This window comes from Harmonia axyridis, chromosome X, assembly GCF_914767665.1.
Source record: "Harmonia axyridis chromosome X, icHarAxyr1.1, whole genome shotgun sequence".
NCBI lineage: Eukaryota > Metazoa > Arthropoda > Insecta > Coleoptera > Coccinellidae > Harmonia > Harmonia axyridis.
Window position 1 is genome coordinate 3344296 of NC_059508.1, and position 27309 is coordinate 3371604.

Below are 27309 nucleotides of genomic sequence, written 5' to 3' on the forward strand. Positions count from 1 at the left end.
AAATTGCTTATTTCAAGTATTCACTGTTGATATTTGTAAATTGTTTGAGTTGTTGATTTTGAGGATATGGTTTGGCCTATGAAATCCGATTTTACTTTGAAGAAAATCGTGCTTTGAAAATTCAACAGTCAATTCCATATATTATATAATATTCTCCATTTAGGTTCAGGTAATGAAAAAATTCATTCTGATAATATTATTGGAGTTGATTATTTTAATTGGCAGATTCTTAGTTCTCATAGTACTCAAATTGAATGGAAGGATAATATTATCTCACTACACCGATACGGGGAGACAGAGTTTTTGCTGAGGTTTTTATCTGTTCTCTTGTATCATACGTTGAAATGTATGATGCCCCGTTACATTTCCTCTGCTAATACTGAGATTCATCGACACATATGCTTGATTGTTTGAAATTAATATTTTGTATTGCTCTTTCTCAAAAGAATATATATATCTCAATTCTGGCAAAAGTGGATGTAAACATCATTTGGAATCTAAATCACTCTAGTTTGTTTTTCGTTTATGTTAACCCTATTAGTGTAGACATAGCAGATATCTTCAAGGATGATTTGTGAGTGATCCTTTACTATATTATGTAGTTACAGACATGAATGATGCTTATGGTGCAGAATGATGGAGATTCTGTCTAAGAAATACAAAATATTTGAGTTTATTACCATGTCTCAGATTTTCAGCAAATCTAATCGTATTTCTGTTTTTTGTTGTAAATTTTTCATTCTAATATATTTACAACGAAACATGGAAAATTTCTTTAATGAAAGAAAGCTTTGTAGGGACAGTATTAATACAAATATTCTCGAAATAATTTCTGCTCAAGATTTGCATTAGACAGCCTCTATAAAAAGCTATGGTTTTTATGTTATAACTTCAAAACTTTGATGTTAGACTTGAATTTTTCAAGTATATCTCATTTGTTATAGAATTCATACACTATATCTTAAATACAATGTTTTATTAATTTGGATGTAACTCTCTCATTTGATAGAACATCTCGGATTGAAGGTATGCCATCGCATATAGCATTTATCCATGTAAAATATTCACACATTCATTTTTATTTCTTACAATAATAAGATATGTTCTTATGCCATCGCATATAGCATTTTAGATCCCTACTGTTGAGGTATAATTTCATCAAATCTTCTGTTTAAAAATAGTACCTTGTTTGATAGATTGCTTCAGTTTCTTCAATATGAGTATATCCCAATTTTGGTAAAGCGTTTTCAGCCTGTTGTGTACGGCTTTCCATATTGTTCAATTTAGAATGCACAGAGCTGATATAAGTATCCTGAAGATAATTCATACCAGTATTATGAGTCTGATATACATTTGTAACATCTACATTATCGAACATCATTGAATAAGGTATGATTATATGTTCACTATTCCGAAGCTTTATTATTTTATTATCAGATGTATTCAGATAACATGCGACATGCGTTCATTATACTTTGCTTTTTAGATCACCGTAAGTTATGTGAGGCTGACTATATCGATCGTTGTTTTTTCAACAAGAGCATTTTCTGATAAATCAAGACGCCTAACATTCAATTTAAGGGTTAATATATAATGATAATATTATTATATTTAGATACTTTATTTTTCGTCTAATCAAGAACTTAAAATTCAAATTTCACCGTCCTGAACTGAATTGAAATGTTCATTTAAACCACATATTCCGTCAACTTTCAAATATATATAATTCGTTGATCTATGCTTCATTATTGATTACTGATATTAGATATTAGCACATACATAAGTACATATTTTGTACTTATACCACTCTTAGATAATTACATAGACCTAATATCCATGGATATTAGGTCTATGGATAATTATTAATGTTCTAAGGTACCACTGGTCTGTGATTCTACTTTCTTTGACATTGACACTTGACAGCTTTGCCTCATCTGTGAATAAAGGTGTATATAAACAGAATTTCATTCACAAAATTTAGTCGTTTCAAACCTAGAGTATTTTCCTAACTAATAACTTTACGAAGGAGATAGTTGTGAAAAGGGAGTTTTTTTCACCGGTGACTTTCCCTCAATCCTTTCCATTTAATTGGGGTCTGTGAAGATCCTGGTGAGTGTTTTTACATAATTTAGGCTGGTTATAATATTTGAATTTTGTTTTTGCTTTCACGCCATTAACTGACCCGGCACATCTAGGGCTGAAATGTCCATTGAGAGTCCCGGGGGTCACCCCCGGGTCTCGTCTTTATTATCCCCAAGAGCATCAAATGCTCTTAATAATATTGAATCCCCAAATAGAATAGATCTTAATCTCCTGAATGAGGAAATTGCAGCACTGAGACAGACAGCTATTGACACCCATGATGGTGAACTAGCTGATCAAATTGATAATCTATCACAGATTTTATCTAATGCAAATAATAATGTCAATTCAGTAAGTCCTAGGAGGTCGTTTAGTTACAATGCCTCAGATAGAGGTCCATTTACATAGGTAATCTCAACCCCATGAACATTGGCAAATTGTTACACCAAACGTATTATAATAATAACCTTGACATAAAAAATATCTGTAGAAAGGGTTTAAAGCGTACTGGTGTCTACTTTGCTACTGGTGATCAGGCTAACTGGTTTGTTAACAATCATACCCTTCCGGCAGATAATTATGAAGTATACATTCCAGCTCGAATGGTTACATCTATGGGTATAGTGAGGGATATTGGTTCTGATATTACAGATGAGGATATTATACAGTATGGTGTGGGAATGTCCCCTAGCACTTCTGTACTTAGAGTCCGTAGGTTCAAACGAACTATAAGAAATAATGACGTACCAACACAAGTACCTTCTGGAACATGTCTTATCACTTTTCAAGGCACGTCTCTTCCCAAATATTTTGAGCTGTTTAGCATTCGAACAGAGGTATCATTGTATATACCTCCAGTCATACAATGTCGCAAGTGTCTTCGCTATGGCCATATTCAGGCACAGTGCAGAGGAAATTTTAGGTGTGCAACATGCGGAGACTCTCATGATCCAATACCTAATTGTAACAATTCTTCAAACTGTGTATTCTGTAAAGGTTCCCATCTGGCTAATGACAAGTCTTGTCCAGAATATCTTAGACAAGTAAGAATTAGAGAACTTATGGCAATTCACAACCTTTCCTTATATGAAGCCAATACAGCTACACGCAGTGGATCAGCTCCATTACCATCAGAATTCCCTGCACCACTAGCCCCAATCTCCCAAAATAATACTACTCCAACTCATCATAATCCTACTCCCACTCATAATTTTCAACCCCGTAAACCTTCATATGTCTCTCGATTAACCAGCAAACCCTCCCCATTAAAGAGGAAAGAAAAATCACATATACCCCCAATGATACAAATTGTTTAATTTCAACCACTTCTAATACACACCCTCCGCAAAAAATCATTATAACTGAGTCTATTCTGCAGACACCATTACCTACATCGCCTAACGACAAAGAATCTCCAAATAGAGATAGAACAGATAATGATAATAACTCCTTTAGTATGGAAACATTTGATTGGAGCATGGAGGCCTTCCCTCCAGGCTCCAGTGGAATTTATTCTTTATCTATCCAATAATATAATAAATAAAATAAGTAAAAGCCAATCAAATTGCCAATCACAGTTCCAGTTGTCATTCATAATTTATAGTAAACCTATCACGATAGAGTTCAATCTAAAAATACTGCACTGGAATATTCATTCATTCATGCGCAATTTGGTTGATTTGAAGGTACTTATCAAAGATCACAATCCCGACATTATTCTACTTAATGAAACATTTCTTAACCCTTCACTAAAAGCTCAACTTCATGGTTACTCACTTATGAGACAGGACAGAAACGATGGATATGGTGGAATAGCTGCTGCTGTCAAATGTAGTATCGCTTATTTCCCGGTCTTACTGACCAACCTAGCATTACCCAACAGAGTGCAGTTGCTGTCATTTGAAGTGGAATCTCTACGTATATTCTGCATGTATTCCCCCCCTGATATCAGGCTGTCTCAAGCTCATTTTGATTCCATGAAACAACACTTTTGCGCTCCATTCATATTGATAGGCGACCTAAATGCGCAACATCCCCTTTGGGGATCTGGAGTCAGAAACAGCAATGGAATAGCTTTGGAATCATTTCTGCACGCTGAAAATTTCGTTCTTCTCAATGATTGTAGCCCCACTAGGTTGACTTCTCCGGGTGTCAATTCTAGTGCTCCTGATGTAACATTCTGCTCACCCTTGATTGCCCTAACGTCATCATGGAGTGTCATACCTGACTGCGGTATGAGCGATCACTTTCCGATTCTGGTGAATCTGGGAGGGGGACATTTTGATGGAGATATTAATACAAATAGAATGTTTTCCACACGCAAATACAATTTAAAAAAGGCTGATTGGGTGGGGTACTGCTCATATCTCAGTGATCAACTGTACCTGGGAGATTTCACGGATGCCGACTCAGAAAAGTTCCTGAACCTGTTAGTCCAAGCAGCTGATAGGTTCATACCTAAATACAGATCCCCATCAAGAGGCAATTTTAAAGTTCACTGGTGGGATGATGAAGTCGCCTTGGTAGTACAAAATAAAAGAGAATCTTTCAGAAAATATTGTTCTGATCCCTCCACAGTCAATTATATTGCTGTCAAACAGGCGAGAGCTCACTGCAGGCGATTGATAAGAGACAAAAAAAAAACCTCTTTTAGAACCTTTTGTGAGGAAATTGATTTTATAAAGATCAATAAAATGTGGAAGGTAGTAAAAAAGTTCTCAGGTGCATCGAGTTCCAACTTGGTGTCCCCTCCTTCTAAAGACTGCCTTGTTTCTATCCTACGCGGACTTTCGGGGAATGCGCCCAGTACAACGCCCACCATGTTGTTCTCTGATACTTGTGAACCATTCACATTGGATGAACTTCTGCTAGCCCTGTCAAACAGGAGAGACTCGGCCCCAGGATTGGATGGCCTGTCATATAAAATGTTCAGTAATGCTCCAATGTCTGCGAAATTGCACCTCCTACGTATTTATAATGGCCTCCTCCTGTCTGGAACTATACCATCAGAGTATAAGGAAACGCTAATTCTGCCTTTTCTAAAGAAAGACAAGACACCCAACACCCCGTCTAGCTATAGACCAATCGCCCTTTCTCCATGTATTTCTAAAATCCTGGAAACATTGTTGAAAAACCGTATTGAGGAACTTATCGAGAACCGCATAGGTCCGGACAGAGCTTTGTTTGGCTTCCGAAGGGGTCGGTCTGTAAACGACTGTTTTGCATACTTATCTGGCTTCGTGTATCGAGCGTTCAGTCGCGGTGAGAGAGTGATGGCTCTATTTCTTGACATCAAGGGGGCATATGATAATGTCCTTCCCTCTGTACTCTTAGAAGACTTAAAGGCGGCTAATATTCCACCTCAAATAAGTAATCTTATAATGCAGCTCCTCACCAACCAAGCTCTGTATATCACCTTCCCTTCAGCGGGAACCATTTTGGGACCTGTCTTTACATCCTCTGGTCTGGCACAGGGATCAGTATCAGCCCCTCCACTCTTCAATCTATATTCCCTCATACCTTCTGGTATCATATCACCCAACACCTTGGCAATACAGTTCGCCGATGACTTTGGATTACTAATCAGTGGTACGGATCTGTCTAGTATGGCTGAGCAACTTACAGCAGATGTGAGCAGTGTTAACAACTGGTTGTCCCATAGGAATTTATGCCTCTCTCCGTACAAATCAACAGCTATGATCTTTGTTAAGTCCAGAATTCCCAACAATCTCCCAGTCATATTCTGCTGTGGCCAAACAATCCCTTGGAAGACATCGGTGAAATACCTTGGTGTTCACCTTGAGAGCAATTTTAGATGAAACAAGCAAATTGACATTACCTGTGCTAAGATCTCTGGTGCGCAGAATGTGATTAAAGCGCTGGGAAGAACTAAATGGGGTTGCCACCCAGCGGTTCTGTTGAGAGTCTATAAAGTTCTTGCTCTGCCACATTTAGACTATGCTAGCATCCTATATGGAAGATGCTCCAAAGCAAACTTGAAACGCTTGGTTCGAGCTCAGTATGCTCTCCTTCGGACAGCACTATCTGTTCTCAAGACCACTCCCACGAATGCAATTCTCTTCGAGGCAGCTCAACAGCCGCTGTCTTACAGACGAAGATGGCTAGCTTATAAGTACATTACTAAAATTTTCAGGATTGAGAATCATCCTGTTCTCAGAGTGATTGGCGATCATGAAGATTTTGAGCACCTGTGGGCACGTACAACCATGCCACCACTTTTCCAAGCTTTAAGTGACCTCGCACCAAAAAAACAACTTATTAGGGTAATGCGGAATATACCATATTTCAACGTATCTCTACAGGTTAGACTTAATAGGATAAACGTCATCAATTCAGGGCTCCCTTAATATTCGATTTCCAATCCCCAGGGATTTACTGCCCTGACATCGGAGAAATTCCCATAACACCATCTCCTCTATACCGATGCCTCCTTGTCCAGAGACCCCGACTCGGTAGGATACGGTGTATTCTGTCCCTCCCCCCCTGATTAGGATTTCAGCCCGCCTGCCCGACCACTGGTCAATATACACAGCTGAAATGTACGCTATAGGCAGTGCTGTTGAGTTGGCCCTTCAGCACAGGCTTCCGAGGGCTCTTATTGTGTCCGACTCGCTCAGTGTACTGGAGGCTCTCAAGCGTGGAAAATTTAATTCCGGCACAGACCCGATCACTTTGAGGACCTGTCAGCTTTTTCACGAAGCCACAACTGTGGGGACTGTCATTAAGTGCCTCTGGATACCTTCTCACTCATATATTCATGGCAATGACATAGCCGATATTCTGGCCAATGAAGGTAGATATTCAGGAGATCCTCCAAATATCCCTGCCGGTCCTCAAGAACTATGGCCTCGTTTTGGAAAAGAACTCAAACACAGCTGGACAGCTGAATTCTTTGACATCTGCGCACATAAGGCACATGTTTATGCGACATTTTACGATGGCAGTGCGCTGTCCAATACCTCATGGTTCAATAAGGTCGATCGACCACGACGCTTTATCTCCACTATTCTGCGACTGAGATCCGGTCATTGCTTAACACCACATTATCTTCACAGAATGGGTCTCAGAGATTCCGACTCTTGCGACTGCGGGGTTACAGGGGACATTGTCCACGTTTTCTTCGGTTGTTCAGAGAATTTCAGCGCCAGCGCTGAACTATATGCTGCACTTTCCTCGCATAGGTTTCCTTTGCCAATTAATATATATGAGGCTATTTTCAGTGATAGACTTGATGTGCTGGACCTATTGATAGAGTTTCTTGTTAAATGTAGAATAGCGCTGTAGTGAGCATGCTTAATCAGCTTAGATTAATACCTGTGTTTTTGACCCATGTCGCTTACCCACCACCCTTTTTTTTCCCCTTTACCCCACCGCTTACAGATACAGTAGCATAGAGTTAAAGATAGAACTGTTATACCACAATCTTATAAGTAAAATTCCCAGCTAAACAGAGAAGGAAGAAGAAGAAGAAGATAGTTGTGAAAATTATCAATCGTTTGCAAAGATTTTCAATGCTTCAAAATGTCTGTAACCTCAGATATAGTACTGAAACAATCCTTACGAAAATTGGAATTTCCACTATGTGCAAAAGAAGCTCTTGTAAGAATTGGTTAGTTCAAAATTGTTGTAAAAACATTTTTGGAATTCTATCAGTCATAGATTTGGTAATACATTTATCTTCATATTTGCAGGCGAATTAGTGTGTGCAAGAGCAACCAATATAAAACACATGGATTTTTGTCTGGCTCTTATGTCTGAATTTATATTTTATGAAATTGACAGAAGAGGAAATAAGCGGACTACTCCTTTAACAGCAACGTCAGAACTTGAACTGGTTATGGTTCTTTTCAATTACTTCACAAGTTTGGAAGACGAATCTACGAGAAATACTGTTTTCTTATCTCTCTTTACAGGAACTACTGCGAATCAACGCATAGGTGTATTGGGAAAGCTTGTATCTATTGCAGCAGGAGTTCAATGTGCTAGTATTTTGATTTCTGCTACTGCTTGGATGCAACAATTAGGAAACAATTCCGAGATAAGTTGTAAATTAGCTGATGTGATAGTTTTTGACTACTTTGTTTTAATACCATCTGGAAACTCAAAATTGAGTGTTTTACCTGAGATTGCTCCTCAATTTGTTGCAAACTTTTTAACTGCATCAGCTGAGAATTATTTCATCGAAAAAGATGAAAATATGTTATTTCCACCGACCAAATTTTTAGAAACTGTAACAAGTTATGTGAGTATCATAAATCAGTTGCTCTTACAATACTAGAGTAGAAGTTGCATTATAAACACAAACCTACTTGATTTTTCATTTATATTACTTCAGAAATGTTTGGGGAAATTAAGATGTTTAAAACACTGGTGTGGCCACTTACTCTTGAAAGACCTCAATATTAAAGTGGCGACTCTTCAAGCGACTAGTCTTTATGGATTTTAATGGAATGGTCCCTTTTCACTTGATTTCCGCATTGTTTCTTATGGCGCTCACGTCATCTTTCTGTCAATGTCCTTTTTGAGTTTAAATCAAAAGTCAATCAACTTCTAACAGAACAAATGAGAATTTTAAAATGATGCTGCTCAATTTTTTTGAATAGCACCATCTTAAGGAAGAAAAGAGAGAAAGGGGGCCTATGCTGAACCAAGTCGCCAAAATGATCTTAAACAAAATCTAATCAGTCAACACATCCTTATTTTAGACATCTTAGTGAAAATGTAATCTTTTGACAGTTTATGTTATGAAATGTGTAAGAGCCAAAAATGAAGTGAAAGACAATTTCTATTCTATTTTATACACTTATAAATCATGCAATAAGTGACATGCTACCATGTTTGAATTCCAAAATTGCAATTGAGCCAATCTACGGGCTTGCAAACGTTAACCATATAATATTTCACACAAAAAAAAATTGTGCAGTTAGAAGCGAAGTTCTTTACGCCATTTTATCATCTCTAAACGTGATCCATTATGTAGAAACTCCACAAAGTGTTGTTAGACAAAAGATGAGGTTTATCCACCCCTAGGTCTATCTTGGCAGATTTTTATTTAGACCTGTTTCTGCAGACTTAAGTATTCTCTGTTGATGAAGTTTCACAAATGATTTTTAAACGATATTTTATAGAGTTCAGAATATAGTTGAATATCTCTTTTTCCATACAAATATAACACGTAATTCAATAACTCATAGGCCTGGCGCACAGATGGCACCGCCAGTGCCATACCAATTTTTTTTTCGTTAGTACCAATCTTTAAAACATGTCAGGTCTGGATCGAGATAATGAAAAGAAAAGTGACGCTATATTTGTTGTTGTTTGAAAAGTGGATAAAGACGAGTTTCATGTATTGATGAAACTCTGAAATCCTGAAAAGGTATTGAAAGGTTAGAGGAGTGTTGTAGTCACTTTTGAACAACTTGCCTCATGCTGCTTGAATCTCAATATTCTCACGCATACCAGAATATATTGAAGGGAGGGGAAGTTATCTGGAAGTGGCATATTTTCACTTACGTGACAATTTCTGACAGTTCATTTAAAACACAAGCCAAAAAGGATATATTAATTCATAGTATACAAATTGCAATGCTTTTCATCTCATATAATTCATATTTGATTTTTCAGATTTCAAACAATAATTCTTTGTGCATAGCAGCCCAACAAAATCCACCAATATTACCTTCTGGAGCTATAGCAATGGAATCGAACACTCCAATTGCGGGTCTTCTAAAATGGTGCGTTCTAGCACCTTTATATAACCAGGCCTCATTGCTTTATGGGGAACTTCATCTTGCATTATTAGAAAGTATTTTACAAATACCTGTCACAAATCCTCCTAAAGCTATTTCAGCTCAAAGTCTTTGTGATATAATTCGATCAATTATGTCATATGTAACAAATTTGAAAAAGAACAAAAGTTTGAATAATATAATTGATCATGAGCCTTTACAAAAATCCCTAAATAGGTTAGCTCAAGCTGTTCAAATTGCATTTTCTGTAAAATGTGTATATGGTAAAGTAGATGAATTAGTAAGTCAACTGCTAATATTGCCTTATAATAAATTGATGAAAATTGTAATGAATGCCCATAAACAGATGAAGTGATGAATTTTTCTGATGTGCGTTTATTGTCATTGTTATATCAGTTAATATGATATTTATTACTTAAATTGATTAAGGGTTTCTGAATACCCTATGTGCAAATTGCTGTAGAACTTTGTGAGTTACTTTTTTTCAAGAATATAGTATACAGTTTTAATATATCTCCATCTTTCGTTTAATTTTGTGTTACACTGAAATTTTTTTGTATTTAGTAATTGGCAAATTGCCATGCTGCTGTAATTTAAAGAACTCAAAGTTTTACAGTTCTATAAGAATATTATTTATTTTGTAAACGTTTACACAAACCAGTCACTACACCGATACGGGGAGACAGAGTTTTTGCTGAGGTTTTTATCTGTTCTCTTGTATCATACGTTGAAATGTATGATGCCCCGTTACATTTCCTCTGCTAATACTGAGATTCATCGACACATATGCTTGATTGTTTGAAATTAATGTTTTGTATTGCTCTTTCTCAAAAAAATATTTATATATATATATATCGTGAATCTATTAAGGGAATTCGACTGATATCTGGAGACAATATATATATATATATATATATATATATATATATATATTTACAAATTAAAGACAAGACAGTTTAATTATCTTTTTTTTTTGTTCTAAATTTGTTGAAAATTATTCGAATAAATATTCATCGATTTTAAAATTATTTGAATGTAATCATGTTGAAATTTGTATTAATTTTGTCAATATATTTTTCCTAAACAATTAATAATCAATGATATTAATGAATATTAGAAATCCAAATCTTTATTTCCGAATTAGAAAAGTAGAACGAGGTTGGAATTTTAAATATGGAACCGTCAATAATAATATTATTTTTCTTGTTTTTATTTTCCTACATATTTTGGTTGTTTCTATATGTCTGTTAAACACTGCTATGTACTTCTCTTGTGCCCAACTGCTTGTATGACTGTAATGCTCTTTATGTATATTGAATCTCACAGGACCATGTCCTTGATTCAAATCTAATTATAATAATAATAAATGTTCTCAAAACTATACTTTCTGTGAATTTTCACACTACGACCATGGGCTAGTTTGAAAAGTCAGCGCTGTTGGTTTTGTTAGACCTGATCAAAAGAAAAAACGGGGAAAACCTGTCATTTACTTCAACGTGAAGAACGAAATACAAGGTCTTTATAAATGATTCCAATCATCCATATAGGATCCCATCCCGTACCAAGGTATATAAATTACACAGGTTCAAGGTCTGTAGATTACACAGGTTGTAATATTTCATCGTAGCTATTTTATGATTGAAGATATTAAAGACTATTCAGGATAGGCTACAAACGATGTACGCGATTAAACTAATAAGAAAATCCGTGAAAACCAACGATTTCATCTCAATCTAATGTTATTTATTTGAATGTGTAAACCGGGTGACGTCTCGAATGGTTGACGCTGATTGGTTGAAAGTTACGAGACAACCTGTCTAAATCTGTGACTACTAGTTAGTCTTTGATATTAGCATTAGCAATTAATAAGTAAATTGCATCTGCGCCAGTGCTTGCCAATCAGCATTCGTTGGGGTATGACAATTATTGGCACTTAATTTTAAATTTTCGATGAAAATTGTTCTACATATATAGAATAGATATAGAGGTAATTTTAATAGGCAATTGATAAATAAAGCATGGGGCTGCTGTGCGGTCCTTGTACTGTAAAGTTAATCTTTAACTATGATATGAGACAAAAGAAAAAAAGTATTACATTCAATAAACTCTATTGAATGTATTTTCATGAATAAACTCTCTTATTATTATTATTATAACACTGTACTGTACGGTTTTTTTGGTCTCCTGTGAAATTGTTCAAAATGGACTTAGCAGATTTACACACTTAGCCGACGATATTCCAAGTTTCAACATAGCTGATGAGAGACAGCTCAACAGTTAGATTATAATTCTTGTTTTTTTTTGCGAATTTGGGAGCGCATCCTAAATATCAGTTATAATTAATAGAATATATATTCCTTTCCTTTCAAGCGAAGCTTGAATTTATTATTTGACTTTTCAAATGTATAATTGTGGACGATGTTCAGGATTTCATTTTATTATTAGTACTGGAATATTTTAGATTGAAATGGTACCTACATAAATGCTAATATATATTTCTATGACATTTTCAAGATATTACTCATGTTTCAGTAAAAATTAAAAAAATTGAATATCATTGGAAGTGTAGTGATTCTTATAGCTCGAAATTATGACTAGAATTAGCTATTTATGCATTGATGATAATTTCATTGATGTTTTAAAAAATATTTCTTCTTCAATAGTTCATTTCACAATGACTTTGACAGTTTGCTTAGTAATTTAGATCTAATATCAATAAGAATATTATTCCTTCTTTTGTTTCTCACTAATAAGTCATCTGTTATCTTCCATAATATTAATCAGAGACAGCAATTGAAAACATGATGAATACATATATACTTCATTTTTCAATTTGAACAAAAATGTTACTGCTTTAAAACTCATTGGTAGCTCAGGCTCAGGTTATTATTTCCAGTCACTAATTAAAAATGCCTAAAACACCTGTTAGTCGGCTAGATGTAATTTATAGAAAAATTCTTTTAACGAAATTCTTTTCAAAAGGCTGGGGCTCGCCAGAGACTTTGAAAACGTAAGAATGGGTATATCAACCATTGTTTCATTATTGGATTGAATCAGTTTTACGTTTCAGATTATTCGACTTTAGAAAAGTTATCTCCAATAGAGAACGATGCTTCAACTTAGTACCGAAAAATTATCCTATTAAAATCATCAATGTGAGTTTTGAAAACTTATAAGTCATTTTGATATTAACTAAAATTCACCAAATTTTCCAGAAGGAGCAGAGATCCGATTGTCAAATAATAGAAGGCAGCTTTACGAGTCCATTAGCGTTATATATGCCATCTTTAATAACTCCTGATGTAGGAACAGCTTATTTTCAAATGATATTGCCAACTAAATGGCCTTCGACTAATTTCAAACCTGTTTGCATTCATTTAGCCGGTACAGGTGATCATGTAAGTTTCAATTTAACAATTTTCTTTTGGCAATAGTCTTTAATAATATATTTTCATTCAAGTTTTTTTGGAGAAGGAGAAATATCATGGCAAAACCTCTGCTTCAGAAGGGAATTGGTGCTATTATCCTTGAGAATCCATATTATGGATTAAGAAAACCTACTGAACAAGTTAGATCAAGTCTGAGATATGTATCTGACATTTTTGTGATGGGAGGATGTTTGGTACTAGAATGTATCATCCTGTTGAACTGGTGTGTCCAGCTAGGACTTGGACCACTTGGTGTCACTGGTATCTCAATGGGTGGGCATGTTAGTAAAACTTTTTATAAAATTATGGTATTTCTAACCCGTTGACAATTTTCTTGTACTTGTTATTCCAATGGTACAAACTCGTTTGGTCATCAGCTACTTTTATTACCTGAAATAATTCAGTTTTATGTACCACTTTTCAAGTAAGTTCTATAAAGATACAATTATTTTATTATTTGAGCTTCAATAGGGTATATTTATATTTACTGTAGGAAATATGAAAAGTATTTTATAAATTGATTTGTAGATCATATTGATTAAATTAATAATTATAAGGTATAAGTAAATGAGTCTACTGCATAAAATGGAATAGTCATTATTTGAAAAGAAAGATTGTTTCACTCTCATTTAGTTTTCTCATGAATATTCCAGCAACTTTTAGAATTCTTTTATTTGTACTAGATGGCATCTCTGGCTGCTTCAAATTGGCCTGCACCAATAGTTCTAGTGCCTTGCCTTTCCTGGTCCACTGCTTCAACAGTTTTCACAGAGGTATATCCATTTTATAAAGTTATTTTGATTTTAATCATTTTTCATTTTTTTGCGTGAGTGCGTTTCTTCATTTTCTTTTAATTGATATCGGTGGCAGTAAGGAATATCATGTAGTATATACCAATTTGTCTCTTTATTTCGTCTACTCTTATATATTTCAGGTGCCCCGATGTCATATTACCGATGTCCTCAATTTCGATTTGGCAAATGAAAAAACGCCCTTACAAATAACAATATCACATTTGAAACAAATGCTTACAGGGTGTTATGAGTGAATCAATAGACTGGGACTTGTTGCAAGAAGAATATTTGGCTGATAAATCTTACCAGAACATCCTCTCAAAAATATGTAAAATTGTTGACAATCCCTTTGAATGTAGCATCGCTCCAAGAGGTAAATGAAATTTGAAAAAAGCTTTACGTTTTGAATTTTGTGCCATGATATTTCATCCATTCACAATTTGCTCTTATATAATTAGTGTCTCCAAAATTTCCTTTCAGAAAACGCATTCACATTGTTAGGGCTACCAGAGAAGGAATTGACGTACATTACGCCTCACAAAGTATTGAATTTGATCAAAGAAGAGGCTACATCGAATTGTCCTACCATAGCATACAAACACTCTAAAGATACTAAAAAGTTTTTTCTTAGTAAAGATATGCCAATCCTCAATTTATTAAGAGATGCTAGTCCACTTTCTTTAAGTTCTAAATACATGACTGAAATGAAAAACAGGGACAAGGAAGCTCTTTGGTTTATGAAGGGTGTCATGGATGAATGCACTCATCTGAAAAATTTTTCTGTACCAGTAGATACTTCTCTTATTATTGCTATATGTGCCAAAGCTGATGGCTATGTTCCCAGGCATGGTACTTCAAGATTAGAAGATATATGGCCAGGTGCCACAGTTAAGTACGTTGACGCTGGTCATGTGAGTGCCTATATTTGGTATAGGCAATTATTTATGTGAGTATAAAATCAGGTATTCTAATTTTTTTTTTCGACATATTGAATCTTTGTTTGAACACAATCGGTTTATTGTTCATAAATCAAAAGGAAATATTTATTGATAATGAATAATTTGTGTGTGTACATAAAAAGATTTAGTTCTCAATTCAAATTCTATTTATTTTTTTCAATTGTTGACGTAATTCGTGTTTTTATTTTCAGTAATTCCATAGTAGAAGCATTCGAAAGAGCCAAGAAGTTAAGTATTTGAAATGGGTCTTTATTTGTTGAGTTATTTGCTTGAGTCAATATTTTCGAAAAATAATTATAACAGTACCTGAATGATATTCGTTCTTTTTGTGATATGTTTTATAAATGAAGCAAATACAAATTTCAAATCTTTGGTGATATTTGTAGAACAACTTTCTCAATGGCAATAGATAATTGTGAAGAATCTTTTTTTATTTGAAACCTTAAAATTTTCTTCAGATTTTTTGAAAATTGAATGATGTAGTTGAATACAAACCAGTAGGTGCTACATTTCCTTGATTCCAAACATTTGAAAACGTTGAAAAAATTTGAGATGAAATGTATATCAACATATAGAATATCCAGTTTTGCAGTTTATTTTCCTTAAAAAAATTAATGAGGTATCAATATGAAAATAAACATAAGCTATTTACTAATTATTATCTGGAACCTTTGTTGGACAAACAAGAAGCACCTTAATACTAAAATTAAGAATCGGTGAATTTTTTCTCAAAAACAATCATTCTGAGGAGTAGAGAACAAGATTTTAATGAAGACTGACAACACAGGATAGTAGGTGAAATAAGATATATTCCAAAAAAAGGCAGATCTGAACTTGTAGTAGTATTATCACTGTAAATAAATAGTAGCCTCAGTTTGTGAAAGTAGGAATACGCTATTTAAATTAATCATTTGTTTATGAATTATTTTTCGTACTGAATAGGAAAAATAATTAAAAGTGAGTATTTTATATGATTATTTGAACAATTGATTAATTTGTGATATTTTCAGATATGACAAATTTTTTCCATAACAATTCTTTGAAATATTTGTGGTCTCACAACATGGGAAACAAAGTGGTAAGATGAAATTAGGTACATCTTGTCTTGTCCATCTGAAATTTCATTATCTATTCACAATTTCAAGCCGATCACATAATCAGAAGGATAGAAAATTCAAGAAAAAAACAATCCAATATTCATCTGATTTAAAATCCGTGGGGGTTGAAATTTTGCTTGTATATATTGTTTAACCAATTCAAGCTTCGGGCAAAATTTCGTGTTGATAGAGTAATCGGAACCATAAAAAATTCGAGCAGAATATCGAAAAAAATGAAGAAAGCACTGATGTGAAGTGATGAGCTTGCGGCCCTAGTTCATACGTACTCTTATGCGCCCTTGGAGACCACATTTATTTAAGTTCAGTTCTGTGGTCTCCAATGTCATTATTGTCGCATGAATATCGAGCGCTCAAAAAGTAATGGCTTCACGTTAGAGCTTTCCTTATTTTTCCATATTAAAGTTTTTTTTTTTCTTAAATCAAATGTCGTAATTCTTGTATTCTCTTAGCATTGATTCAGGGAGGCAGATTATTTGAAGTCATCACATTGAAGAGAAAAATTCGTTGTTCTAACCATAGAATCTAGGGAGGTAAATCTCCAAATCCCAGATTATCTATAAAAAAATTGCAGTTTTTTATAACGAAACGCAAATTTAAATTCTTTTTTCACTTTGCAGACTTGGTTCTCGTTCATCTATGATAATAAAAGTGAGGAAGGTTTTCAACAATGAAAAAGAAGACATTCATTTCATTTCAATTATTTCTGTAATTAAACACAATCTTTCGAACAATTTGAAATTAACAATTGCTATATGTATACAATAGTATTGAAATTTTTAAAAATATACTTTATCTACCGCAGTTGAAATTATATATCTGAAATATTGTTTTATGATGTATGAATTATTTTTATTAATTACATGAAATTGTACTCCTACTTCTGATATACCTCCTCTGTAAATGTTCCTGATACGAATTTTTATGTTTGGGATTTCCGTGTGTGAAATTAGTAAATTTCAAAAATATGGGACCGAATATGTATATCAGCAGCAGGAGTACATATGATGCAAGAGGAGGTATCCATGTTGTACTCCTGATATACTTCTCGATCTCATATGTTCCTGATAGAGAATTCTTACACCAAATTCTTGATTTTTCGATCGAATTTACACATTTTACACACAAAAATATCGTTCGAACACAGACTTTCTCATTAGGAACAAATGATAAATGAGGAAATATTCAGATAGCAAATAACCTCTAGGCAATCAATCATACACGAACACATTCTGTGTGTTGATATCCAGTTGTACACCTGCTCCTGATATAGCTCCTTGATTTCATAATGACCCTGTTACAAAATTCGAACACCAAATTCTTAATTTTTCTCTCAAATATACCCATTTTACACACGAAATATCGATCAACACAGACTTTCTTATTAGAAACAAATGATAAATGAGGAAATATCCGGATAGCAAATAACCTCTAGGCAACACATTTCTGATTTTTCGATCGAATATAACCATTTTAGACACGAAAATAACATTCAAACTAAAAAATTCGTAACGGGAACATATGATGAATGAGGAGGTACCCGGGTGACAGGTCTTCTATAGGCAACCAATCATAAACGAAAACGTTTTGTGTGTTGCCTATTCAGTTGTACTCCTGCACTTGATATACCTCCTCGATCTCATATGCTCCTGTTACAGAATTCGAACATCAAATTTCTGATTTATGATGGAATATACTCATTTTACACACGAAAATATCGTTCAACCCAGATTTTCTTATTAGGAATATATGATGAATGAGGAGGTATCTGAATCGCAGATATTTTCTAGGCAACCAATCATACAATCAAATTCGCACACAATATTCTTCATTCTTCGTTCGAATTTACCCATTTCCCACACAAAAATTTCATTCAAACTCAATTATTCGTATCAGGAAAATATGATGACTGAAGAGGTATCCGGGTGGCAAATCTTCTCTAGGCAACCAATCAATCACAACTGAGTTTTATGTGTTGCCTATTCAATTATACATCTGCTCCTGATATACCTCCTCGATCTCATAGGTTCCTGTTACCAAATTCGGACACCAAATTCGGACACCAAATTCTTGATTCTTCGTTCGAACTCACCCATTTCACACACGAAAATCACATTCAAACTCAAAAGTTCGTAACAGGAACATATGATGGATGAGGAGGTATCCAGGTGGCAGATCTTCTATAGGCAACCGATCAATCACGACTGAGTTTGATGTGTTGCCTATTCAATTATACTCCTGCTCCTGATATACTTCCTCAGTCCCATATGTTCCTGTTACCAAATTCACACATAATATTCTTCATTCTTCGTTCGGATTTACCCATTTCCCACACAAAAATTTCATTCGAACTCAATTATTCGTATCAGGAAAATATGATGAATGAGGAGGTATTCGGGTGGCAGATCTTCTATAGGCAACCAATCAATCACGACTGAGTTTGATGTGTTGCCTATTCAATAATACATCTGCTTCTGATACATCCCCTCGATCTCATATGTTCCTGTTACCAAATTGGGACACCAAACTCTTGATTCTTCGTTCGAATTAATCCATTTCACACACGAAAATCACATTCAAACTCAAAAGTTCGTAACAGGAACATATGATGAATGAGGAGGTATCCAGGTGGCAGATCTTCTATAGGCAACCAATCAATCACGACTGAGTTTGATGTGTTGCCTATTCAATTATACTCCTGCTCCTGATATACCGCCTCGATCTCATATGTTCCTGTTTCCAAATTCGCACACAATATTCTTCATTCTTCGTCGAATTCACCCATTTCCCACACAAAAATTTCATTCAAACTCAATTATTCGTATCAGGAAAATATGATGAATGAGGAGGTATCCAGGTGGCATATCGTCGGCTAAGAGTGTAAATCTGCTATGTCCATAATGAACAATTTCACAGGAGACCAAAAAAACCGCACAGTACAGTGTTATAATAATATTAATAAGAGAGTTTATTCATGAAAATACATTCAATAAACTCTATTGAATGTATTTTCATGAATAAACCCTCCTATTATTATTATTATAACACTGTTCTGTGCGGTTTTTTTGGTCTCCTGTGAAATTGTTCATTATGGACATAGCAGATTTACACTCTTAGCCGACGATATCTTCTATAGGCAACCGATCAATCACGACTGAGTTTTATGTGTTGCCTATTCAATTATAATTCTGCTCCTGATATACCTCCTCGATCTCATATGTTCCTGTTACCAAATTCGCACACAATATTCTTCATTCTTCGTTCGAATTTACCCATTTCCCACACAAAAATTCCATTCAAACTCAATTATTCGTATCAGGAAAATATGATGAATGAGGAGGTATCCGGGTGCCAGATCTTCTACAGGCAACCAATCAATCACAATTGAGTTTTATGTTTTGCCTATTCAATTATACTTCTGCTCCTGATATACCTCCTCGATCTCATATGTTCCTGTTCCCAAATTCGGACACCAAATTTTTGATTTTTGAATTCACCCATTTCACACACGAAAATCACATTCAAACTCAAAAATTCGTAATATATGATGAATGAGGAGTTATCCGGGTGGCAAATCTTCTATAGGCAACCAATTATTCACAAATGAGTTTGATGTGTAGCCTATTAAATTATACTCGTGTTCCTGATATACCTCTCCGGTGTCATATGTTTCTGTTACCAAATTCCTGATTTTTCGTTGTAATTTCCCCTTTTTACGCACGAAAATGAAATCTTAACCTGTGTCTCTTGAATCTGAAAAATTACCATTTATGATGTGTGGTTTGGGAAGCAAAATAGCAGCACCATATATTATATTTTCTGGCCCTTTCTATGCTTCTAATACAAAAGTAAGTTAAAATTTTCAACAGGGTTGTTGTTCTGATGAGCACTTCTAACATTATTCTTAGTGTTTCGTTTAGAGAAGACTCTAATGTGTATTTTCTCTTTGAAGATGATCCATTCAAGGTGAATGAAACGATATAAAATATTTCAGTTATTTAATTTCAATAGCGACATATGGAATACAATTTCAGAAATTATAATTATTCTGCATATAACGATTAATATTTTCAATTCTTTTCAAGGAGTTTGTATTAATTATAGATCATATACATAATAAAAATATAATTATCTGGTCTTTGTCATCTCCGTTGAAGTCCTGCTTCAAATATTGATGAGGGCCAATCCTGCAAATCGAAAAAAATTATTGACATTTTATACTTGATATGAAAAACTTTCAATATTTTCATCGATATAATCATCGAATATTATGTGTCTCCAAATAACAGCATCATTTTCCCTATAATTCAGTTTCGAAGAACAGGTAGATATCTGAAGTTTCACAGAAAATTTAAAAATTAAGACTTTGAATTTCTGATAAAATCAAAGGTTCTTCCATTTGGTTTAATCTTATCTTTGTTATTGAAAAAAATGTTTTTTTGAGAAAAAGTTGTGTTGTTGATAACTACTTATTCTTCGACCACAAATTATAGAGCGAAGTGTTCAGATGGTATTCACCATAACATGATGAAATATCTATTATATCTGTTATTAGAGATTAGTGGAAAGTTTAACAATGAAGAGTAAAAAATGTTGAATCAAAAATTTAGATTTTATATCGTTGAAACTGTCTGAAATTTGATTGAAATGTTATTCAAGATTCCATAATACATAAATGAAATATGAGGAATGCACTATGAACGGTTTCAAATATAGAAATTGAAACATATACAGGGTAGACGTTTGAAAACGAAATAATAACATTAAAATAGTGTGACATATATTCATAAAGAAAAAGGTATGTTTCAGCTCGCATTCATAATATTTCCGAGTAAAAACTTATACTTAGGTATAAAGTATAAGTAAATCCTTCACAAAAAAGTATTTGTTTAATTATAAAAGTTTTCTTTTACTCTCAATAAAAAGGATATCCTTCAATAATTTTGAGATTGGTCAGTAGCAGACTCAGTCGTATAGTGATCAGTTGAAGCGATGGCTGAATACCAAAAGATTTTTGGGAATAAAATGCTGAAACTCTGGGAGGTGCGTTATCATTCGTCTTAAAAATGATGATATGTCTACGCTATCTCAGTATAGGTCTATCAGAAAGGCATTGGTCAAGAATTGGGTGTAAGTCATGCAGTTATGAATCCAGGGGGGTAATATCCCCCGTGGCATGACCGATGCTCCCTGAAGAAGGGGTGGAATCTGCGGCGATACATAGAAGCTAACATCCCCTTTACATATTCTTAGAGTATATCCTTGCAACCTTATACTTACAAGAATATCCTTCAGTTTTATGAATACGGCAAAATGAGTGTTTCCCAAAGACCAATTAATATCCTATAATATGGATTTTAGGTATATGGTGTTTTCGTTTAGACGCCATCTATTAAGCAAGTGTTACACTGTACAGAAAACTGAGCGTGTTCACTTTTGACGTTTGGAACTCGTCTACCTTGTCATCATCAGTCAGATCAGATATTGCAACTTGCAACCCAATCCCAAACTTTCTTAAATGTCAGTTTTCTGTGCTCTCAACTTTTCGTAGGCCGGTTTAGCAATATGGAGCAAGGGTTTGAAGTTGAGTGTGGAAAATTCCAAATTTCGTGAAAATTGTGAATGTTGAATGGTACGTATTTGGGTACTCCTTTGAAGGTGTTCACTTGTCTTGTGTCGATTTTGCGAATGCGCTTATTTTGTTCCGTTAGATGACCCGCCATACTAGAAGCAAACACGCCTATCTTGAATTGATGTTTGTCGCGATTTGAGTGACATCAGTGAAAATGGGAACTCCAAGAAAATCGTTTACTTTGGTCATGTATTCATTTTTTTCGTAAGTTTGAGTGCGTATTAATCTTAATTCATTAAAACTACTCTGGAATTATATTCATTTTTCACCTCGATAAACTGAATCTCTTTTACAAAAACAGTAAAACACCTTTAGAAAGTAAATTATTTTCTTTCCTTTCTAATAGTTTTTGATTACGCTATTCAGAAGCTGATGATTTGATATTATAAAATGATATAATTGTAAAATTCGGTGTTCTAAAATTCTCAGATTCAGAATCTTGGTGGAAATTGACAGATAATTTGTTGAACTAGTGTAATGCAGATTGCTAGATATGACCACATAGTCATTTTGCCAATTTTATATAATTTGAAAATCTTGGTGAACTATGCTACATATTACTCACAATGTGATATGAAGGAAATGATAATTTGTGTGGGTGAACTTATGCAGATATGTCCAATTGAACCTTTGAATGAGAAATTTGGATAGAACTAGTGGTGACACATATTCTCAAGTGGATTGATTCCTATTCAATAGAAGATTTTTGTATCAGATTATTCAGTGCACAATCAAACCACAACTGATAAGTTTTGATATCGTGAATTTTCCTCATCAAATTCACTGAATCAAGGAGAATTATTATACAATTTTGAAATAATATCATTATTTTATGGAATTATTCACAGGTTTCAAAGTATAATAACATTTGGAAATTGATTAATGGTAAGGAAATTTTGAGTTAGTTCGTTCAAATTTCCTATGATTTAATAACTTGCATACTTTCATTTTTCGATAGTAGAATCCTATGAATTTGATAATAATGTTTTCCTCTTACCAAATGAAGTTGATGTTATATTTTGTGGAAATCTCCAGTTTTGGATATGCAACTCTTATCGAACATTTGAATTTTCAGATAACGGTTGGAGAAAATACGCAGCATCATGGGAAAACTACTCTCAAAAATTTTCGGAAACAAGGAAATGAGGATATTGATGCTAGGTCTTGATGCTGCTGGTAAAACGACAATTTTGTATAAATTGAAACTGGGGCAGTCTGTGACCACAATACCAACTGTTGGATTCAACGTGGAAACAGTGACTTACAAGAACGTCAAATTTAATGTGTGGGACGTTGGAGGGCAAGATAAAATAAGACCTCTGTGGCGTCATTACTATACGGGAACTCAAGGGTTGATATTTGTAGTTGACTGTGCCGATCGTGATAGAATAGACGAAGCTAGGCAAGAATTACATCGGATCATAAATGACAGAGAAATGAGAGATGCCATCATACTGATATTTGCCAATAAACAAGATCTGCCAGAGGCGATGAAGCCTCATGAGATTCAAGAGAAACTTGGTTTAACTAGGATAAGAGATCGGAATTGGTATGTTCAACCAGCTTGCGCTACTTCTGGGGACGGGCTCTATGAAGGTTTAACATGGCTCACCGGCAACCATAAGTTATAGCATCTCACCTTTTGAATTGTGACCTAACAATCACGGGTTAATGAAACTCATTAAAATCATTTGAAATGGCTCCTTATCGGTGGAGCAAGTTAAAAAGCAAGCGTTCGTAATATATTGTAAATAATTAAATTCGTATTATGTATTAACTTGTTGTTTTATATTGTAAAATATTGTTGCTGCATTTGAACAGAAGTGAGCGTTATGAAGTTGATGTTTTCTGATGTGAGCTACCTATTATTTGGATGAAATCATGTATTAATTTAGTTTAATTTAGTATTCAAACCTTAGGTAACAAAAACTTTAGGTGATATCTGTTTATTTTTTTAAATAAATTTCTATCTAGAATATTCAATGTCAATACCAATATTTATTGTATGTCACATCTCCATTGCCTCTTCATCAGATATTACCAAAATACCTTCGTGTAAACTAAAGACTGATAGATTTAAGAACATTGGTTTCTTAGTTCCATTTGCATTTTCACCTAAATTGAGAGATCTTCAGTTAATAATCAATTTCAAGCTACACACTGAACTGCCATGCATTTATCAATGCAACATGATTTGCTTACTTGTATGGATGGGTAACAATTCAATTGTGATCATGAAATAATAGCAATATTCTGATCATAGGTGCATAATGAAGTCTCATTTTCATGTAGTGCCTTTTCGGTAGACATATGAAATTTTATTCAGAAGTCAAATCGTTTTTTTTAAGTCTATGTTGAACAATGTTTGATATGGTTTAGTGTAGATTACATATCAAGGCTCTTCAGAGATCTTCTCCAAATGTATCTTTTAAATAGTAGTTTGATATTGAGAGGTGTAATCATTAGAATGGCCCAAAAATCCATGCGAAAATAGCCACCAAACAAATCAGGGTATTTGGTAAACTTCCAGTTCCTCTACTCAGTGTTCTCTTATTTTATCTGATCATTTCTCCGACTACCATTTACGATGGAGTATGTACCAAATTACCCTGAAGAATATTAAATGTGATATTTGACGCATTCCATAATATGAATATTGATATTCTATTGAAAAAAGAAAAAAGATAATGATGCTATGATTATTCAAATCCAGATATTAGACGACACAGCATCCTAATCTGGTTTGAATTAATTGATGGAAGAAAAAAACATTTTGTTATTTTAAGGATGAAATTTTGAAAAAACTCATATTGCACAACTAAGCAATGATCTATATTTTATTTAACAATTTTTTTGTAAATATACTCTTGAATGATCATATAGAGGAGATATCTACCAAATAATTCTTGCAAGCCTATGTTTTTACTCATTTATCTTAAATCGTGATTTTTCAATTTAATGACCTTTAAATCCTCATTTATTCTGATTTTTGCTGTTTTGAATTTGTAGAAAACTGAATTGCCGAATATTCTAATTTAATTAGAATTTTCAATCTGAATGAATAAATTTCATGAAGTAAATGAAAATTCTTAAAGATAGGTTTTTTATCTAATTGTTTTGTATTCATTCTTCTTTGGTAAGTATTCTAAGAATGATGAGTACAAATATGTAGTTTGTTTTAAATTATCCAGAATTTGTTTTTGTGTTTTTTGTTAAAACTATATATCATTTTGAGTGTTGAAATTTTATGTAGTTGCATTTTTTCTGGGAAAATTTCAATAAGTAAATTGTTAATGCTTAATTATTCTACATGGTCATCATTGAGAGGTGACTTGTAACTTTCCTTTCTGTGAAACACATAGGAATTAGCTATAAATAGTATATCTCCGAGTAGGCTTGGTAGGTAGATGAAATTTCAGTCCAACTTTTTCTCTTATAATTCCAAAAATTATTGTCTACCAATTTTGTGAAAGTATGAAATGTATTTTTTATTTTGAAGATTCACTTTGTTTCGTTTTGATGTTGAAAATTACTTAGAACTAGCAGAGAAAGCCTGTTGAAAGTTTTTAAAAAATATACAGAGCTATTTTTTCAAAAGACATTGTTGTTCTCTTGCAACGATAAATTTTTTCATCTACATACATTTTGGATTATGCAGTATATTTTCAAATTTTTTTATTAGTGCTGTTTTATAGTGATAGTTCTGGGAACAATTGTGCATTATCTCCAAAAATATGCTTTAAGTATGTAAACTTATTCTATTGTGTAATCTATTGAAAATTTCAAAGTATAGTATCCAACAATAAAAAAAAAATATTTTATGATTTATCTGTATTTATGATTATAAATATGGTTTTGAATTTGTTTTAAAATTATTTTGTACAGAATAACTTGAGCTCGTCGGTTTTTTACCCTGACGTTATTGTAAAGTGTCAATTAAATTGCCTACATCTAGCATCTTTTTTTTATTAACTTATTTCATAACATTTATCAATGATTTCTCAGAAATGTAAGTATCGTTTGACTATCGATTTGTAGCAAGCTGAGACATATTGATGGAAATTGTTTCATGATTGAATTAACTCATGAATTTTGTCATTGGTTCACAACTGGAATTTCAAGTTTTGAATAGTCTAGAATCTTACAAATTCATCTGTCTTTTTTTTTGGGAATTCTTGAGCATTGATTATACAAATCAAACAGGCAGCAAAAATCTGCTGCTTATGCGTTTTTATTCTCCTAGCTTAGTAGCTTGAGAACTTTGATCTATGGATTTGAAGCCTAAAATCCGTGATAGATCAGAGAAATGAATTTCTGAAAAAGTATAACATGAAATTGAAAACATGTTGAGGTGATACTAATAGTTGCGAAGTTTTTTGGAATTTTTCAGATGATTTGATTTATTTCTTAGAAAAAAAAATAATTTTTTTCATGAAATTTGTTTTTCAATGAGCAGGATATATAATCTCAGAAACTGTGATGAACGATCTATTCAGGGACGATAGCTCAAAAATAAAGAAGCTCAACTTGAATATGAAATCATCGGTTTTTAATTGAGAATGATAGTTTTTGTAGCTAGTCCGTAGAAACGCAAATGATTTCAATATAAAAGAATTTGTGAGGTAAGTATATTTTTTAGTTCCTTTGAAGAAAAATCTGCTATTATGTTCACTTTTCAACTTTTACCCACAACTCCGCACGTGTGCTTATCTTTGTAATCTCTGTTCCAGATTAAGTCGGCACCATTGCCAACTACGTTATTATTGATGCTACGATGTCGGTTAAATGGACAAACTGGTAGCATTTTTAGTGGCTTTCTCGACACCGAAAACAAAACAAAAATTGAGAGTCACGTTGTCATAATTTTTCATAAAATGATATTTTTTTCAATGGAACACCCTATATTTTTTCATGCATTTCGATTCGTTATAATATTCTTGTTGAACACATATTTGGGCCCTTCTATTGACACTATTGATTCACAAAACGAATGCGTCTAGCAAAATGGCTTTAAGATGTAAATTATCGTTTTGTATATTAATACCAAATAGCTTAGTGGTGTCAATTGAGTGGTGCGACATGATGATCACGACTTTCACGAGTTCACATCCCAGCGCAATTTTTTCTTTTTACTGTCTTATTTTGCTATTAGTAACGAAATATTGCCATTCATATAAGTACAAAAAATGGGTGTTTGGACAATCATAAGGTGTAATTTGCTGAAACAAATAAATTCTTTGTACTAGTGAAAGAAATAAACATTTCAAAATAAGTCGCTCATTTTCCACTTTAGGAAGAAAGGTGATATGAGCTTTGTTGTTGAGAATATTATAACGAATTGAAATGCATGAAAAAATATAGGGCGTTCCATTGAAAAAAATATCATTTTATGAAATATTATGACAACGCGACTGTCAATTTTTGTTTTGTTTTCGGCATCGAGAAGGCCACTAAAAATACTACCAGTTTGCCCATTTAACCGACATTGTAGCATCAATAACAACGGAGTTGGCAATGGTGCCGACTTAAT

General features: G+C 33.6%; 4 protein-coding genes and 1 long non-coding RNA gene across 10 annotated transcripts; 4 read left to right on the plus strand and 1 right to left on the minus strand.

Moving 5' to 3' along the window:
* The first annotated feature begins 1907 nt into the window (after nucleotides 1–1907).
* On the plus strand, nucleotides 1908–10364 carry LOC123685811 (uncharacterized protein C7orf26 homolog). 2 transcript variants are annotated; one of them, XM_045625699.1, is made up of 4 exons: nucleotides 1908–2109; nucleotides 7546–7711; nucleotides 7794–8344; nucleotides 9727–10364. In XM_045625699.1, exons 2-4 carry the CDS (start codon nucleotides 7624–7626, stop codon nucleotides 10204–10206), a joined length of 1119 nt encoding a protein of 372 aa, XP_045481655.1. In that variant the 5' UTR covers nucleotides 1908–2109; nucleotides 7546–7623; the 3' UTR covers nucleotides 10207–10364. The 2 variants fall into 2 exon arrangements, with proteins under 2 accessions (XP_045481655.1, XP_045481656.1); XM_045625700.1 differs by lacking the exon at nucleotides 1908–2109 and having other exon boundaries at nucleotides 7395–7711.
* LOC123685812 lies at nucleotides 6640–7532 on the plus strand. The gene has a single exon (XM_045625702.1). The coding sequence runs from the start codon at nucleotides 6640–6642 to the stop codon at nucleotides 7384–7386; it is 747 nt and encodes a 248-aa protein (XP_045481658.1). The 3' UTR covers nucleotides 7387–7532.
* A 2201-nt stretch (nucleotides 10365–12565) lies between the features above and the next one.
* Nucleotides 12566–15455, plus strand: LOC123686062 (protein ABHD18). 2 transcript variants are annotated; one of them, XM_045626019.1, is made up of 8 exons: nucleotides 12566–12861; nucleotides 12909–13006; nucleotides 13067–13249; nucleotides 13312–13560; nucleotides 13963–14052; nucleotides 14314–14446; nucleotides 14554–15019; nucleotides 15224–15455. In XM_045626019.1, the coding sequence occupies exons 3-8, from the start codon at nucleotides 13130–13132 to the stop codon at nucleotides 15270–15272; spliced, it is 1107 nt and encodes a 368-aa protein (XP_045481975.1). In that variant the 5' UTR covers nucleotides 12566–12861; nucleotides 12909–13006; nucleotides 13067–13129; the 3' UTR covers nucleotides 15273–15455. The 2 variants fall into 2 exon arrangements, with proteins under 2 accessions (XP_045481975.1, XP_045481974.1); XM_045626018.1 differs by having other exon boundaries at nucleotides 12922–13006.
* A 4676-nt stretch (nucleotides 15456–20131) lies between these two features.
* LOC123686715 lies at nucleotides 20132–22471 on the minus strand. The gene is made up of 2 exons (XR_006748488.1): nucleotides 22345–22471; nucleotides 20132–20334 (listed from the first exon to the last, which is right to left on the minus strand). It is a non-coding gene; the product is annotated as an uncharacterized LOC123686715 (long non-coding RNA).
* LOC123686714 (ADP-ribosylation factor 6) lies at nucleotides 21628–25734 on the plus strand. Of its 4 annotated transcripts, none has more exons than XM_045626955.1 (3): nucleotides 21674–21779; nucleotides 21859–21993; nucleotides 22855–25734. In XM_045626955.1, the coding sequence occupies exon 3, from the start codon at nucleotides 22883–22885 to the stop codon at nucleotides 23408–23410; it is 528 nt and encodes a 175-aa protein (XP_045482911.1). In that variant the 5' UTR covers nucleotides 21674–21779; nucleotides 21859–21993; nucleotides 22855–22882; the 3' UTR covers nucleotides 23411–25734. The 4 variants fall into 4 exon arrangements, with proteins under 4 accessions (XP_045482908.1, XP_045482911.1, XP_045482909.1 ...); XM_045626953.1 differs by having other exon boundaries at nucleotides 21675–21779; nucleotides 21859–21983; XM_045626952.1 differs by lacking the exon at nucleotides 21859–21993 and having other exon boundaries at nucleotides 21628–21779.
* Nucleotides 25735–27309: the final 1575 nt, after the last annotated feature.

Coding starts and splice junctions, on each gene's coding strand:
- LOC123685811 (XM_045625699.1), top strand. CDS start 7,624: ATGTCTGTAACCTCAGATATAGTACTGAAACAATCCTTACGAAAATTG. Junction 7,712..7,793: donor AGAAGCTCTTGTAAGAATTG/GTTAGTTCAAAA, acceptor TCATATTTGCAG/GCGAATTAGTGTGTGCAAGA. Junction 8,345..9,726: donor TAGAAACTGTAACAAGTTAT/GTGAGTATCATA, acceptor TTGATTTTTCAG/ATTTCAAACAATAATTCTTT.
- LOC123686062 (XM_045626018.1), top strand. CDS start 12,761: ATGCCTAAAACACCTGTTAGTCGGCTAGATGTAATTTATAGAAAAATT. Junction 14,053..14,313: donor CTTCAACAGTTTTCACAGAG/GTATATCCATTT, acceptor AAATGCTTACAG/GGTGTTATGAGTGAATCAAT. Junction 14,447..14,553: donor ATGTAGCATCGCTCCAAGAG/GTAAATGAAATT, acceptor ATTTCCTTTCAG/AAAACGCATTCACATTGTTA.
- LOC123685812 (XM_045625702.1), top strand. CDS start 6,640: ATGTACGCTATAGGCAGTGCTGTTGAGTTGGCCCTTCAGCACAGGCTT.
- LOC123686714 (XM_045626952.1), top strand. CDS start 22,883: ATGGGAAAACTACTCTCAAAAATTTTCGGAAACAAGGAAATGAGGATA.